The sequence below is a fragment of the Urocampus carinirostris genome, chromosome 1 (assembly GCF_059441175.1).
Source record: "Urocampus carinirostris isolate Australia breed hairy pipefish chromosome 1, RoL_Ucar_1.0, whole genome shotgun sequence".
NCBI lineage: Eukaryota > Metazoa > Chordata > Actinopteri > Syngnathiformes > Syngnathidae > Urocampus > Urocampus carinirostris.
Window position 1 is genome coordinate 72,255,979 of NC_142349.1, and position 15,933 is coordinate 72,271,911.

A 15,933-nucleotide genomic window follows, 5' to 3' on the forward strand; every position below is an offset into this window, starting at 1 on the left:
GATAGATAGATAGATAGATAGATAGATAGATCCAGCAGTATCCTTGTGTTGAAAAGAAAACAATAATAAAGTAAAAGGAATATAATACATAAATACCCAATGTAACGTGTTGATACAGAGTATTTAAAAAGTGCTACATAAAATACACACTGTAATAAAAATGAGGTAATATGCAAATCTGGGGGTGGGGTTTCATGTGGGCTTTTACTCCCCCGGGTGTTAAAGAGCCTCATGGCATGAGGAAAAAATGATCTCCTCAGTCCGTCCATGGAACGAGACTGTGACAGCAGTCTGTCGCTGAAGCTTCTCTTCTGTTTGGAGACTCCAAAGCATTGCTAGCAGTTCCACAGAGCAATCAAGTCAAGTCTAGTCCCGCTTATTGGTGACGCCCTCAATCACAAAATGCCATCATCCCCTGATCTTAAACCGACATGCGGGCAAGGTAAAACTCAAATTCACTCAGCCACATTGAAATGACTTCCTTACTGTTTAAGTTGTTGGCGCAGCATCCGAAGCAAACAAATCTCTCTGGTCGGAGCTCGGACGTCGCTCACAGAAAAAGACCAGAGAGCGTCCCGATATATCGGACAGCTCTTGGAAACCAAGGATTTCCACAGTGGAGCCATTTTCGGAACAAAGATCCGGTGAATGCGTTTGGGTTCTCCTTAACACAAGATGTGAGCACTTTTCCCTGCGTGGTGCTCGAGTGAGCCGCTTAAAAGCAGCTGGTGGCAAATCATCTTAGCGGAAAAGAATCCATGCTAGCTTGAGTTTGGATTAGCGCGCACCGGCTGTTTCCTCTTAGCCTCTGGCACGTTGCGATGATCTGTTATTGATTCCTCAAAATGCTTCCAATGTCCTATATTTGTCAGGACCAGAACAGGAAACAGAACCCACTCGCGTAACGTTACTCACAGTTTTATTGGGGAAAAGGGAAAGGAGCGCATACTCGATCCGGAGATCGTTGGTCGCGGGGCGTAGGTTGCTCAGACGCGGAAGTGGGATTTCCGTGGCGAGCGATGGCGGTGTCGGGAAGGGAAATAAAGCGTGTCAGTAACCGGGATAGAAGAGCAAAAACGTGGTCGGGATCGGAAACAAGTCGAAAGCCAGGAGAGGAGAGTAGATGTGGTCGAGATAAAAAACAGATCGTTATTCGGGACGAGAGAACAGGCGTGGTCGAGATCAAAACAGGTCGTAATTTGGGACGGGAGAGCAGATGTGGACAACAGGAGCAAAAAAAAGTGAAAAAGGACTTGCTGTGTAAGAATAGAGATTTGCAGACGGACCGACAAAAGGAGACTGACATGACAGTGTTTATATACTGACAGGGAGCCAATCTGTCACCAAGCTGCAGCTGGCACCCCCGGGCGGGGCCAATTGGGTGCCAACCGTGACAATATTGCTATCGATATTGGGTGATTCTAAAAGAAGTCCTGTTTCATTTTTTTATGATTTTATTACAACACTCATATGTTTAAAGGTGGGTTGCAGGATTTTAAAACCAAAGGCTGCAATCCTGACAAAGACAAAGCGATGTCGGCACTATGAATTGACTCCACGGCACTGAAGGGAAAAATACCGAAATCTTGGGAAATGCTTTCGGAGCAGACCGTATTGCCTCGTCCCAGAAATATACACAAAGAGCAGAGAAGTCTGACCGAGAGGGAGACGTCGTTTATTGATATTCGTCAGTGTTCAAAACAGCGTTCTCATTCGTCTAAGAGACAATCAGCTTTCTTATACCCTCTGGAGCCAAAACATCACGTGTTGTTTTTCTCTTACTGGGCGCATACTTCCCGGAATTGACAGTGTTTCTCAGAATTGACCTATCTCAGCCAATAATATTTTGCAATCGTCCACATGTTTCTCATCAAAAGTCGCCGTGACCCAGCCAAGTTCCCGTCAGCTTTGCTGTTCCAAACCAAGCAGAGTATTATTGCTGCGCTGACATTTAAACCCAGGAGAAACAAGAATTTCCTGTCTAAACAAATGTGTCCTCATTATGTCGATAAGCTCTGACTTCATTATTCCACGACAATGCATTGAGTTACAAAAGGCGGATTCTGTTTATCATCGTTAGTCATTTAGATCAACATTGAATCATTCAGAGATCCTCACTGAACTTCTGGGCAGTTTGCTGCACTGAAAGTAAAGGGGCTGAATCATTTTGCACACCCACTTTTTTGTTTTTTATTCGTTAAAAAAGTGTGTTCTACTTCATGATTGTTTCCCACTTATTGTTGATGCTCCACAAGAAATTACAGTTTTATATCTTGATGCTAGGGGCGGCAGTGGCTCAGGAGGTAGAGCACTCGTCTTGGGATCAAGGGATCCCAGTTCGAATCCCGGCTCCTCCGTGTTACATGTCGAAGTGTCCTTGGGTAAGACACTGAACCCCTAAGACCCCCAATATGCAGGTTAGCGCCTTTCATGGCTGCACGACCGCTATTGGGAAATGTGAAGCACACTGTAAAGCGCTTTGGGAAGTCATTGACTTGAAAAGCGCTATATAAATGCAGATCATTTCATTTCATTTCAAGTCTGAGATGTGGCAAAAGGTCACAAAGTTTAAGGGGGCCAAATAGTTTCGCAAGCCACTGTACATAATATGTACCTGCATGCCAGGAGGGTTAAGTATATGAGGACATTTTCTGCACACACAAAAGAGATAAGTCAGACTCACTGCACGGCGAGCAGCTCGTGGCTGTTCTTGTCCACCAGGGGGCTCTCCGATCCTGAAACAGGGAAACAAAAAACAGAATGAGCGTCGCCCTAAAAACGATTGAAACAATCGTGTCTCTTACGTCCGGTTAGCTTGGCGAGCAATCTGTGAGCAAGGGCTGAGTTCTGCGAGAGTTGCTCTCTCAGACTCTGGCCTGAGTAGAAGTCCACGTCGTTGGCCCGGAGGAGCTCCTCAAACGCCTGAATAAAGAAAAACAATAAGGTTGTCATTAGGCCTGGGCGATCCAACAATATCGATGATTATCGTGATGTCATTTCTGCCACGAAAAAAAAAAAAAATAGTTCGATATATTTGAACTGTAATTACACCAACTGAACACCTGCGAAAATGGGGGCGCTAATGCAACGAAAACATGAATTTTGGACCGACATTCAGGAGAAGAAGAAGGTGACAGGGACCAGCCAATGAATTCACAGGAAAGGTGACAGCGCGCCCCACACAGAGTGAACGGGAAAGAGTCGAAGACAGGAAAAGCCTTTCTTCACTCAATAGAGCTCCAGGGGCTATTGTAGGGCTGCAACAACGAATCGATGATATTGATTAAAACTGATAATTAATAGTGTTGGAAACCAAATTCCTAATCGATTCGTTGTATCCTGGGTTTTATGAGCCACTGAGCACGTTAAGACAACGCAAACAAGTGCGCTGTATTTTGTAGAGGGATGTAATACCACGTTGGCCTGGCAGAGGGTGCCTTGACACGTTTTTTTTTATTTTTAAGTATTTTATATATTTTTTTTTTATTGAACACTTTGTCATCACAAAGAGAGAAAGAGAACAAGAGAGAGTGAGAGAGAGAGAGCGAAGTGAAAAAAAGAGTGCATAAGGGATAGAGTAAAACACTGAATGAAAAGGAGAGACATAGAAAAAGGAACAGAGAGTGACAGAGAGAGAGACAGAGAAAGAGAGAGAAAAATAGAGATACAGAGAGAGAAATGTGGGGTGTAAAAGAGACAGAAAAAGAAATAAAGGAGAAGAGAAAGAGTGAAAAAAAACAAAGTCAGAAAGAGAGAGAATGTAAAAGAGAGTGAAAAAGAGAGAGAGAGAGTTATATAACTCCAGCTTCTTTGTGAATGGTAATTGGCTTTGACATCTAGTAGACACATTTCAAACTACAGCTGATTTTTCTCATGTGTTTCTCTGGGTGTTTTTTCTTGGGCTAAATTGAAAACCTTGGCGGGTCTGATATGGCCCGCCAGCTACAGGTTTGGCCCCTGTTGGCTCGAATTTACAAAATTAAAAACCATCACAACAAGAAAAAGAAAAGATTGTATTTAACAGTTTCTGAGGGAAGGTCTAGCCTTTTCCCAAGGTGGCCACTTGAAGACGACAAATTCACAGCTATGAAAACTGTGTAAAAATGTCTATTTTACTTCGGCCAATTGTGAAAGAGTTGTAAATGTTTGACTTCAGTCAATGATTGTGCATACTAGCACGTAATAATGGTGCGTAGAAATGCATCACAAATTGCGTATTTTCAGCTCTGGTTTGAATACACCTCTGGTAAATGACGTAACATAATTTGGGGAATTTCATTGGCTAACCGTTGTGTCAATCATCATTCAATTTGATTACGACTGGCTAAATAGAGATTCAACTACAGGGGGGCGTTCTATGTTTTATCAAACAGGCCTGTATGGACTAATGCAGTATGCAAACTGTGAAAAAACGCATGCGATTGGCCGAGAGGGGTGTCAATCAAAAGGTCGGAGGCCGACTACCCTATTGGGAATAATTTTACGAGTCTGTTTTAAAGGGGAGTTTTGGAGCGAAACAAACGGGTTAATGCAAGGAACGTCCAACAAGGCAGATATGCTTTTAGGCGTATTTTTTTATCTGTCGGCAGGAACAAAAAATGTAATCATCGTGATAATTATCGAATGTTACGAGATGTAACAGTTTTGACCTAGATCATGCGACTGACCTTGGTGGTGTCCCCAAGGTTACGGGTAAGGACGTGTGAGACGCCCTCTCCCTCTCTCAGCCTCTGCCTCAAGTGGGAGAGCTCGCGAGCTTGGGCCTGGATCAGGGAGTTGTACTTCCTGAAAAAACATACGAAAAGACATTATTATTCACTTTTTAGGATGATATTTATTCTATCTATCTATCTATGGTATCTATGGTATCTATGGTATCTATGATATCTATCTATCCATCCATCCATCCACCTATCTATCACTCTCCCTCTGTATCTATCTATCTATCTATCTATCTATCTATCTCTCCATCTATCACTCTCCCTCTGTATCTATCTATCTGTCTATGGTATCTATGGTACCTATGTTTTCTATCCATCTATCACTTTCCGTGTGTATCTATCTATCTATATCTATCTCTATCCATCACTCTCCCTCTGTATCTATCTATCTATCTATCTATCTATATCTATCCATCTATCTCTATCTCTCACTCTATCTATCAGTCTCCCTCTCTATCTATCTATCTATCTATCTATATCTCTCCATCTATCACTCTCCCTCTGTATCTATCTATCTGTCTATGGTATCTATCCACCTATCACTCTCCCTCTTTATCTATCTATCTATCTATCTATCTATCTATCTATCTATCTATCTATCTCCCTCCGTCTATCTCTATCTATCTATCTATCTATCTATCTATCTATCTATCCATCCATCCATCCATCACTGTCCCTTTGTATCTATCTATCTATCTATCTATCTATCTATCTATCTATCTCTCTCCCTCTGTATCTATCTTTCTATCTATCTATCTCTCCATCTATCACTCTCCCTATCTATCTATCTATCTATCTATCTATCTATCTATCTATCTATCTATCTATCTATCTCCCTCTGTATCTATCTTTCTATCTATCTATCTCTCTCCCTCTGTATCTATCTTTCTATCTATCTATCTCTCCACCTATCACTCTCCCTCTCTATCTATCTATCTATCTATCTATCTATCTATCCATCCATCCATCTATCACTGTCCCTCTGTATCTATCTATCTATCTATCTATCTATCTATCTATCTATCACTCTCCCTCTGTATCTATCTTTCTATCTATCTATCTATATCTATCTCTCCATTTATCACTCTCCCTCTCTATCTATCTATCTATCTATCTATCTATCTATCTATCTATCTATCTATCCATCCATCCATCTATCACTGTCCCTCTGTATCTATCTATCTATCTATCACTCTCCCTCTGTATCTATCTTTCTATCTATCTATCTCTCCATTTATCACTCTCCCTCTCTATCTATCTATCTATCTATCTATCTATCTATCTGTCTATGGTATCTAAGGTATCTATTTATCTATCCATCTATCACTCTCCCTCTGTATCTATCTATTTTTAGTGAATTTTACCAACCTCAGTAAAATAATATCGATAAGATAAAATGTTAACAAAGTATTTAAAACAAATATTTAATCATTTTAAAATGAATATTTAAAAAAAGATAAAATAAATTATATTTGGAAAAAATATATATAAAACATATTTAAAATGAAATTTGATAATGATAATGATTATTATTAATAATACAATTAATATAATATCTTGCAAAATCACTTTTCATTTGAATCTGCCATCTACACCCCCTTTCTGCATCCACCCACTAACTCAACTGGACCAGCTGAAGTCATGTTACACCAAAGGTAACTAAAATTTCAGCTATATTTATTGATAATGCTATTTATTCATACACATAGATATATTACACGCACGTAGTACTTACTATATACTATTATGTTATTTTATTGCTTTTACCGGGAGTACAGGGGGTTTGGCATATATTAGCTAATTAGAATAGGTTTGTATCCGCCCTTTTGTATGTACCCAGGCCAGGTTGCGCAATCCCGGTCCTCTCCCTTGTTCTTGCCCTCCATCTTGGCGCTTTTAAGCTCCGCCTCCAAGGTCGCCACGCGTGCCAGCACTTCCTGGATCTGGCGGCCATCTTTGGACAAGGAGGCGGGCGTGTCCGACACCCATCCTTCGTCTTCTTCCTCGTGGGCGGGCGCCATCTCCAAGGCCCAGTTCACCTGGCCAATCAGACGGCAGGTTGTTGCAAAATGGCGGAGGGGCGCCGTTTTGTGTGACGATACCTTTCTCGGCGCCCTCTCCAGGCTGGAGGAGTAATCGCTGGTGGCGGAGAGGGATCGAACCCGCATCTGAAGGTTGCGGATCACTTTGTGGCAGCGGTTTAATTGAGAGCGAAGATCCTGGACCAGGACCGGATCCCCGGCCAATCGGCTTTGGCTCCCCTTGTACCAGGCTCCGCCCACGTTCTCCTGTTGGTCGAATAGGGAAGTGCACATCTCGAGGTCGTCGAATTCTGATGAACAGAAACAAGTTTTATTAGTGTGAGTGTGTTTTCAGTACTTAATATATATGAGAGCATTTTTCAATGGGAAAGGGTTCTTTGTTTTCCAAGTATATGAGAGAGTTTTAAATAAATGGAAAATACAGTTTCATCATTGGGTTTAAGGCTGAGTCCCATTCTTCGCACTTTCACTCGCTATGTGCCCTAGTCACTCGGTTTGCGCGTTCACGTGAAAATGGGGTGTGTCCCGATACTCTCAAGTCCAAGGCAGAAGTGCCCTCAAACCAGGTCGTAACCACTTCAAGACCGAGGGGGCTCCCTACCTCACTTGGCGGCGAAGTGACTACCCAGAAGGCTTTGCAAATTCTCAATGTCAACAAACATGCCCGGAAAGGAACCGCACAAATGTAAGTAGTTTTCCACAACCACGCATCTATTTGCAACAAAATGTATTGAGATATCTTAGTTAGACGTAAATGCAATAGAAAATCGTATTTTCGCGTTAAAACATGAACATTGCAAAATCGCTACTTTACGAAGTGCACAAATCTACCAAGGGAGCTGCCAAAAAATAATCTTCACGCTACAAACTCTAAAGTAGGATAACTGTGCAGAAAATCATGGTTCAGCCCATCCCTGTTTTTATCTTAAACGAGTCGTGCTTTTACATATACATGGAGCATAGTCAGAATCCCGTTCTGGACATAAGCCCTTGTTTACTGCACACAATTTCGGGTGTTGTGTTTTATTTACAATATGATTCTTTCATGTGAGATGATGTTTTCATCATGCATTATGAGTAATGTCTCCGAATTTCACGTGGAAATACAGTTGAAACAAATTACTATCACATAGTCCACTGCCTTCTCTGTAAACACATATTAAGTAAACTAATTACCTTCACAAAATGTTGTCCAAATGTGGAGACAATTCTAAAGCATATGTGATGCTGGCCAATAGAAGGCTCTTTCAGCCATAAGAATAACATGTCATTTTTTTGTATCTATTCACTATCAAATAATTATCCAGAACACATCCTATTTCCTGTCTCATATTAACTTGTTGAGCATCCTATACACAGTTGTTTTGTACAATACATCAGCATTAAGTAATTCTTGTTTTTTCCACCCAACCTAAAGGCCACTGTAGAACGTCCCGTGGAAGAGCTGGTCATCATCACAGCTACCATGCCATCCACACCACCGGGCACGTCGTTGGCACCTTCTAATCCGGCGCCAAACCCCAAATCACCCAGAAAAAAAGGAAGCACGATACACTCCTTGACTTTTTGAAAGCGGAGTCTGCCGGAGTGAGGAAAAGGCTCGAGGAAACTGTGGCCAAAACTGAGCGGTTCCCGTCCTTTTTGGGAAGCTCGTGGACAATTTTCCAGAACAGTGACATCCCTGCAATGTTTCCCTTTGTTTTATAAAAGGAAAATATTTTATTTTATTAAGAACTCAATGAAGTTCCAGTTTGTGTTTTCCAGCTTCATGGAAGTATTGGTATATTTTTGTTAAAATTTGTGACACATTATTTATTTACTATTATGTATTTGGCCCAATGTGAGTTTGTTTTTCTGAAAGTAAACTATTATTTAACCTGGAATGATTTGTAGTTGTTTTCTGTCCAACAGTCACATAGTTCACACGCAGTATCTCACATCATTATGAAATAAACCACCAAGGTGTTACTCAAAATGAAGATGTTTATTGAATAGTAATGCAGAAAAGCACATAATGCAAATGTGGGTCTGACTTAAAGAGCCTAAAATATGGCTTTTGGGCAATTTATTCCATATTAACTGTGGACAATTCTTTGTACGGTGGACCTGGGAACCCTGAAGACCCGTGACACCACACGGTAGGACAGAGCCTGGGCCAGCCAGTACACGTAGATCAGGACCTCCAGCCATGGCCCTGTTCCCTCTTTAGCAGCTCCTGCAGGGCCCACATAACCTTCTTGCTCAACCTTAAGTCCTGAATTAGTTCTGACTCCACATCCAACCATAAGCACAGGATGGGAACATTCCTGTCCAACCTGTCCACGCTTATGGGACAGCCACTCTGGAACACAATAGAAAACAAACATTTTAGACATAAATGTGGGCATAGAAAAGAAAAAGACCGCTTTAACTGTGATGTAAGCATCATGAAAAAATGTTGAATTTTTTTTGGTTTGAACAAATTTATTGACACTAATAACAAAAAAAAACAATCATGACAATCACAACAGCAATCAAGCACATTCACAATATTATATTCCAATATGATGTTATTAACAGCAAACACAATGTGAGGGTTTGAACAACCCTTCTCGAAAATCCTATTAGCAATCAAGCATATTCACAATTTCATTATATGATATCTTTGTTAGTGTCAATAGATCTGTCCAAGCCAAAGTCAATTGTCTTCTTTGGTCTGAACAAATCCCTTGACACCAACAACAGAAAACAATCATGACCAAACAACAGCAATCAAGCACCTTTTTTTATATCCAATGACAACTCTTTTGAATTAAATTCCTTACGAACTAAGGTTTTTGGGTCGTACAGGGAAGTTTGGTGACGATATTATGTCAGCTTCTGGGTCAGGTGGACTGTTCTTGTGTTTGTTTACTTTTCGTCATGTCACACATTCAAGACCCCTACTATGTGTCATAAAATGGCATTAAGATACTAATAAGTAGGTAGTCATTTATGTCTACACAAACATAGGGTATTATGTGAACGTGCGTTGTACGTTAAACCTTACTGTATTTGACCGAACGGGTTATTTTTTTTGATGAGTGTACGTACCTTGTAAAGATGAATCAGCGCTACATAGCGCCGAAGCTGTCTTCAGTGTAGCACAATTCTCCACCGTTGATTGAAGACACGAAAAAGGTGATGAGTTTCCGGGCAATCGGTAATAACACAGCTGTAGCTGGCATTTTTGACGTTGCACGAACTCTCCAACTGCCACACCAGACTCAAGTTGTTTACATGTGACGTAGGCCTATACGTCACTAAGGTCTACAGCCAATTAATATTACCGCCATCTCCTGGACAGGGGTGGAACCTTGCAAGTCTTGTCCAAACCATTTCCACTTTGCACTCCACTCGATGAGGGCACTCCTCTATCGAGGGACCTCACTGGAGGGTTCTCGGGGCCGAGTGAGAGAAATGGGATTGGGCCTAATAGTAGTTTTCCAATAGGCAATCACACATCAAAGTATGTGAGAGTGTTTTGTGTGAGTGATGAAAAAGGTTTCATTAGTGTGTGTTTTTAGTAGTATGTGTGAGAGCATTTCCCAATGGCCAATCAAACATCAAAAGATGATTCATTTTGAAATATATGAGAGTGTTTTACATACATATGAAATAACGTTTGATTACTCTATTTTAATATTTTTCCAATGGGCAATCTAATATCAAAATATGCGAGAGTGTTTTGTGTGAGTGATGAAAAAGGTTTTGTTAGTGTGTGCTTTTTAGTAGTATATACTATATGAGAGCATTTCCCAAAGGCCAATCAAACATTAAAAGATGATTCCTTACGTAATATATGAGAGTGTTTTACATACATGGGAGTGAAAGTTTTATTAGTGTGTGTTTCTAGTTGTATGTATGAGAGCCTTTCCCAATGGCCAATTAAACATCAAAAGATGATTCATTTGGAAGATATATGAGAGTGTTTTACATACATGGGAAATAAAGTTTCATGAGTGGGTATAATAGTAGTTTTCCAATAGGCAATCACATATGAAAGCACGTGAGAGTGTTTTGTGTGAGTGATGAAAAAAGTGTAATTAGTGTGTGCTTTTTAGTAATATCTGCTCATGACTTAATGGTCTTCTTTATTAAGAAGATTCAATGCATACAGGAAGAAATTGCTAAAGACATTATTAAGACCACACATATTAAAGGGCTGAAATCTACAGATGCACGACAGGGTGGCTGTCTTGGGAAATTGTCCGGTTTTAGTGAACTGTCACTTGATGATCTCAAACAGGTGGTGAATGCGGCCAAACCGACAACTTGCCAGTTCGACCCGCTCCCAGGTTCACTTATTAAAAGTCTTTTTGGCGTCCTTGGGCCTTCAGTTCTAAATATTATAAACATATCACTCTCCTCAGGTGTAGTTCCAGCAGCTTTTAAGTCCGCCGTTATTAAACCCACACTGAAACGACCCAACCTTGATCCAGAAATCTTAAGTAATTATAGACCTGTGTCAAACCTACCTTTCCTCTCTAAAGTACTTGAAAAAGTAGTGGCACAGCAGCTGAATGTTTTCATATCCGAGAATAACCTTTTTGAATCCATGCAATCAGGATTCAGGGCTAACCACTCTACTGAGGCAGCTCTGATCAAGGTAACAAATGCTCTCCTACTGGCAATGGATTCTGGCGCTTCATCACTTTTGCTGCTGCTGGATCTTAGTGCTGCTTTTGACACAGTGCACCACAATTTCCTACTAGAACGGTTGGAAAAATGGATTGGTCTCTCAGGAACCGTCCTCTCGTGGTTCAGATCCTACCTCTCAGATAGGACGCACGGTGTTAAATATGGTGAAATGACATCTGAGCCCTTTAATGTTACCTACGGTGTTCCGCAGGGTTCAGTGCTTGGCCCCCTTCTTTTCAGCATTTACATGCTTCCATTAGGTGATATTATTCGCAAGTACAATATCAGTTTCCACTGCTACGCAGACGACACTCAACTAACTATATCTTCCGTTGGAGGAATCTCCCACACTAAACTGTGGAAATTTGGAGGCCTGCCTCATTGAGATAAAAGAGTGGATGTCACTTAATTTCTTGCGTCTTAACTCTGAAAAGACCGAAATGTTAGTCATTGGTCCATCTAAATGCCGTGATATATTCTCAAAAACTGCTGTGAACATTGACAAATGTCACATCACACAGAGTGACTCAGTTAAAAATTTAGGTGTCATATTTGACCCTGATCTATCCTTTGAAATGCATGTAAAGAAAATTACTAGAACCGCTTTCTTCCATCTTCGTAACATTACTAAAATCCGTTCAATACTGTCTCAGTCTGATGCGGAAATTATAATTCATGCGTTTGTTACCTCCCGTCTCGATCACTGTAATGCACTACTCTCTGGTCTCCCGAAGTCTAGAATCAAGTCTCTTCAGCTGGTACAAAATGCCGCAGCGAGGCTTTTAACTAGGACAAAAAAGTACGATCACCTAACACCGATTTTGGCTAACCTGCATTGGCTCCCAGTTAGCCATAGATGTGATTTCAAGGTTCTCTTAGTATTGTACAAAATCATACATGGACTTGCTCCCTCTTATCTTTCAGATCTGATTTGCCCCTACGTCCCGGTCCGAAGCCTACGATCTGAGAGTGCCGGTCTTCTGGTGATCCCGAGAGCAAAGAAGTGTTCCGCTGGATCGAGAGCGTTCTCCATCCGGGCACCGGTGCAGTGGAATGCTCTTCCCCCTGAGATCCGATCTGCAACCTCAGTGGAAATGTTTAAATCTAAACTTAAAACTCACTTCTACTCCATAGCATATGAATAACCTACTCTTCTCGTCAGCTGAAAAATAGTCTGTGTAATATAGTGTAATAATCTGTGAAGCCCTTTGAGACTCTTCGTGATTTAGGGCGTCACAAATAAAGATGACTTGACTTGTATGAGAGTGTTTCCCAATGGCCAATCAAACATCAAAAGATGATTCATTTGGAAGATATATGAGAGTGTTTTACATACATATGAAATAAAGTTTCATTACTGTATTTTAATATTTTTCCAATGGGCAATCTAATATCAAAATATGTGAGAGTGTTTTGTGTGAGTGATGAAAAAAGTTTAATTAGTGTGTGCTTTATAGAAGTATATATTGTATGAGAGCATTTCCCAATGGCCAATCAAACATTAAAAGATGATTCCTTTCGTAATATATGAGAGTGTTTTATATTCATGGGAAATAAAGTTGTATTAGTGTGTGTTTTTAGTAGTATGTATGAGAGCAATTCCCAATGTCCAATCAAACATCAAAAGATGATTCATTTGGAAGTATATATGAGAGTGTTTTATTAGTGGGTTTTACTTTTCCAATGAGTAATCTAATATGAAAATATGAGAGAGTGTGCTGTGTAAGTGGGGAAAAGTTGAGTTAGTGTGTCTTTTTAGTAGTATGCATGAGAGCATTTCCCATTGGCCAATTAAACATTAAAATGTGATTTATTTTGAAATATATGAGAGTGTTTTAAATATATGGGAGATTTCAGTACTTTCCCAATGGACAATTTAATGTCCAACTGTGTGAGAGTGTGCCGTGTGAGTGGGGAAAAAAAGTTTCATTAGTGTGTGCTTTTTCGTCGTATATACTGTATGAGAGCATTTCCCAATGGCCAATCAAACATTAAAAGAGGATTCCTTTCGTAATATATGTGAGTGTTTTACATACATGGGAAATAAAGTTGTATTAGTGCGTGTTTTAGTAGTATGTATGAGAGCAATTCCCAATGTCCAATCAAACATCAAAAGATGATTCATTTGGAAGTTTATATGAGAATGTTTTACATATATGGGAAATAAAGTTTCATTAGTGGGTTTTAGTACTTGAGTACTTTCATGGATTCTTTTCTTAATAAGCTGTTCTCTTATTTTGATCTCCAGTGTAAATACTAGCATTTGAGAACTATGTGAGAGCATTTGAAATGATTCGGTTCTTTTCTGTGAGAGTGTTACAGGAGTTTGCAAGAGAGGAGTTGAGTGAGTGTTTTGTTTTTCTGTATTGTTTCTGTGCATTAAACCATGAATTGACTGTGTAGAGTGTGAGAGATTGTGTGAAAGCATTTGAGACATGTGTGAGAGTATTTTAGACGTAAAATGAGAGAGAAGATTGAAGCGCGTGTTTATGGAAGCATTTGAAACAGTGAGAGAGTTTCAGCGGTAGAGAGTGCCGGATAATGTGGGAATGTGTGAGAGCTGGGTGTGTAAAGCATTTGTACTCAGTGTCACAGATGTGTTATGAGAGTTTTTCCAGACATAGGTGCGTGAGTTTTTGATCATCTGACTGAGCTTTTTTTGTAACATGTGTGACATTTTATATGAGAGTTTTAACTAGAATGTGAGAGTTTTACTTTACAATGTTGTTTATGTGCAAAAGACTATGAATCAATACGTGTCTTTTCCAAGAAAGATTTATAGGTGTGTGAAAGGATTTGTGTGAGAGAGAAGTGTTTCTGTGGTGGCGTTGTATGAGAGCATCACCTGGGCTGCTGGCGTCCTCTCTCTCAGCTTCATTTTCACTGCGCCCGCAGGTTTCATAGCCCAAATCCTGAAGGTCCACCTGGACTTGCTTGCTAGCTTGCTGCACCGATGTTTCCGCTGTAAAAAAAATAATTTTGGAGTTAGCGCACGCTCTCTCGTATAATGTTTTAAGGAGGGTTGCACTCACAGATCAGGTCGCGGTAGTCCTTGAGTTGCTCGGCTTGAGCGTGAACTGTAGCCTCGGATACCATCAGCCTCTCCTGCAGCTCTCTGAGACCCGACTCGCTGGCGCCCCCCGCAGGCTTGGAGACCTATGACGGGAATATCACAAAACAAGATCTCGTTTTTTTTTGTACAGATAAAAGAGTGAAAGAGGAAAGAGAGATTAGGAGAGATGGAGAGATAGAGAAAAATAGATAAGAGAGAGTGAGAAAGAGAAGGAAAGAGGAGAGATAGTGAAAGAGAAAAAGAGAGAAAAAACGAGATGAGGAGAAATAGAGACGGAAAGAGAGAAGAGAGAGTGAAAAGGTGAAAAAGGGAGAAAACAAAGAGAAAGAAAGAGCTATATCAAGAGGGATAAATAGAGAAAAAGAGAAAGAGAGATTCAGAAAAAGAGAGAAAAGGAGACAGAGGGAAAAAGAAAAAACAAAGAGGGAAAAAGAAAAAAACAAAGAGAGAAAGTAACAAAGCTCCGGTTGCTTTGCGAGTGGTGGTGCTCTTACTAATACACACTGTCCCTTTAAACCTTCATACCAAAGCGGGGGCCTTAAACTGTCCTCCCAGCGGACCGCAATTGGCCCCTGAGCTGTGAGTTTTAGACACCTGGGTTCAAAGAAGAATACCAGAGAGAGAGAGGGAAGGAGGGTGAATAAGAGAGAGCAGAGAAAAATAATGCGCAAAAGAGAAACGAAAAGACAAAATGAAAAGGAGAGATTTTGAGAAAGAGAGAAACAAGAGAGAGGGAAGGGGAAAGAGAGAATAGGAGGGATGGAGAGATAGAGAAAAGGAAAAAAGAGAGAGTGAAAAAGAAAAAGAAAGAAAAAAATGAGAGGTAGACAAAAATGAGACAGAAAGAAAGAAGAGGGTGAAAAGGTGTAAAAGAGAGAGAAAAATAAATGGAGAGAGAAAAGGAGATAAGTAGAGAAAAGGAGAAGGAGAAGGAGAGAGAGTGAAAAAGAAAAAGAAAAAATGAGAGGTAAACAAATAAGAGACAGAAAAAGAGAAGAGAGTAAAAAGGTGTAAAAGAGAGAGAAAAATAAATGAAGAAGATACAGAAAAAAAGAGAGGGAAAAAGAAGAGAGAGTGAAAAAGAAAAAATGAGAGGTAGACAAACAAGAGACAGAAAGAGAGAAGAGAGAGTGAAAAAGTGTAAAAGAGAGAGAAAAATAAATGAAGAAGATAGAGAAAAAGAGAGTGAGAAAGAAGACCGATAGTGAAAAAGAAAAAATGAGAGTTAGACAAGAGACAGAAAGAGAGAAGAGAGCGTGAAAAGGTGTTAAAGAGAGAGAGAAAAATAAATGAAGAAGATACAGAAAAAAAGAGTGAAAAAGAAGAAAGAGTGAAAAAGAAAAAATGAGAGGTAGACAAACGAGGGACAGAAAGAGAGAAGAGAGAGTGAAAAGGTGTAAAAGAGAGAGAAAAATAAATGAAGAAGAGAGAGAAAAGG

General features: G+C 40.2%; 1 protein-coding gene and 2 long non-coding RNA genes across 3 annotated transcripts in view; 1 reads left to right on the top strand and 2 right to left on the bottom strand.

Annotated features, from left to right (window-relative positions):
* The window catches only part of LOC148376750 (myomegalin-like), a 76,472-nt gene that overhangs the window by 26,494 nt on the left and 34,045 nt on the right, over window positions 1-15,933 (bottom strand). The window contains exons 19-25 of the mRNA XM_088350362.1: window positions 14,455-14,578; window positions 14,268-14,384; window positions 6,824-7,053; window positions 6,558-6,760; window positions 4,668-4,785; window positions 2,805-2,922; window positions 2,684-2,735 (exon numbers count right to left, since the gene is read on the bottom strand). Of these exons, the coding sequence (XP_088206488.1) occupies window positions 2,684-2,735; window positions 2,805-2,922; window positions 4,668-4,785; window positions 6,558-6,760; window positions 6,824-7,053; window positions 14,268-14,384; window positions 14,455-14,578 (962 nt within the window). The remainder of the gene's footprint in view (window positions 1-2,683; window positions 2,736-2,804; window positions 2,923-4,667; window positions 4,786-6,557; window positions 6,761-6,823; window positions 7,054-14,267; window positions 14,385-14,454; window positions 14,579-15,933) is intronic.
* Window positions 7,211-8,646, top strand: LOC148376751 (uncharacterized). The gene is made up of 2 exons (XR_015852295.1): window positions 7,211-7,448; window positions 8,181-8,646. It is a non-coding gene; the product is annotated as an uncharacterized LOC148376751 (long non-coding RNA).
* LOC148376752 (uncharacterized) lies at window positions 8,729-10,192 on the bottom strand. The gene is made up of 2 exons (XR_015852292.1): window positions 9,836-10,192; window positions 8,729-9,104 (listed from the first exon to the last, which is right to left on the bottom strand). It is a non-coding gene; the product is annotated as an uncharacterized LOC148376752 (long non-coding RNA).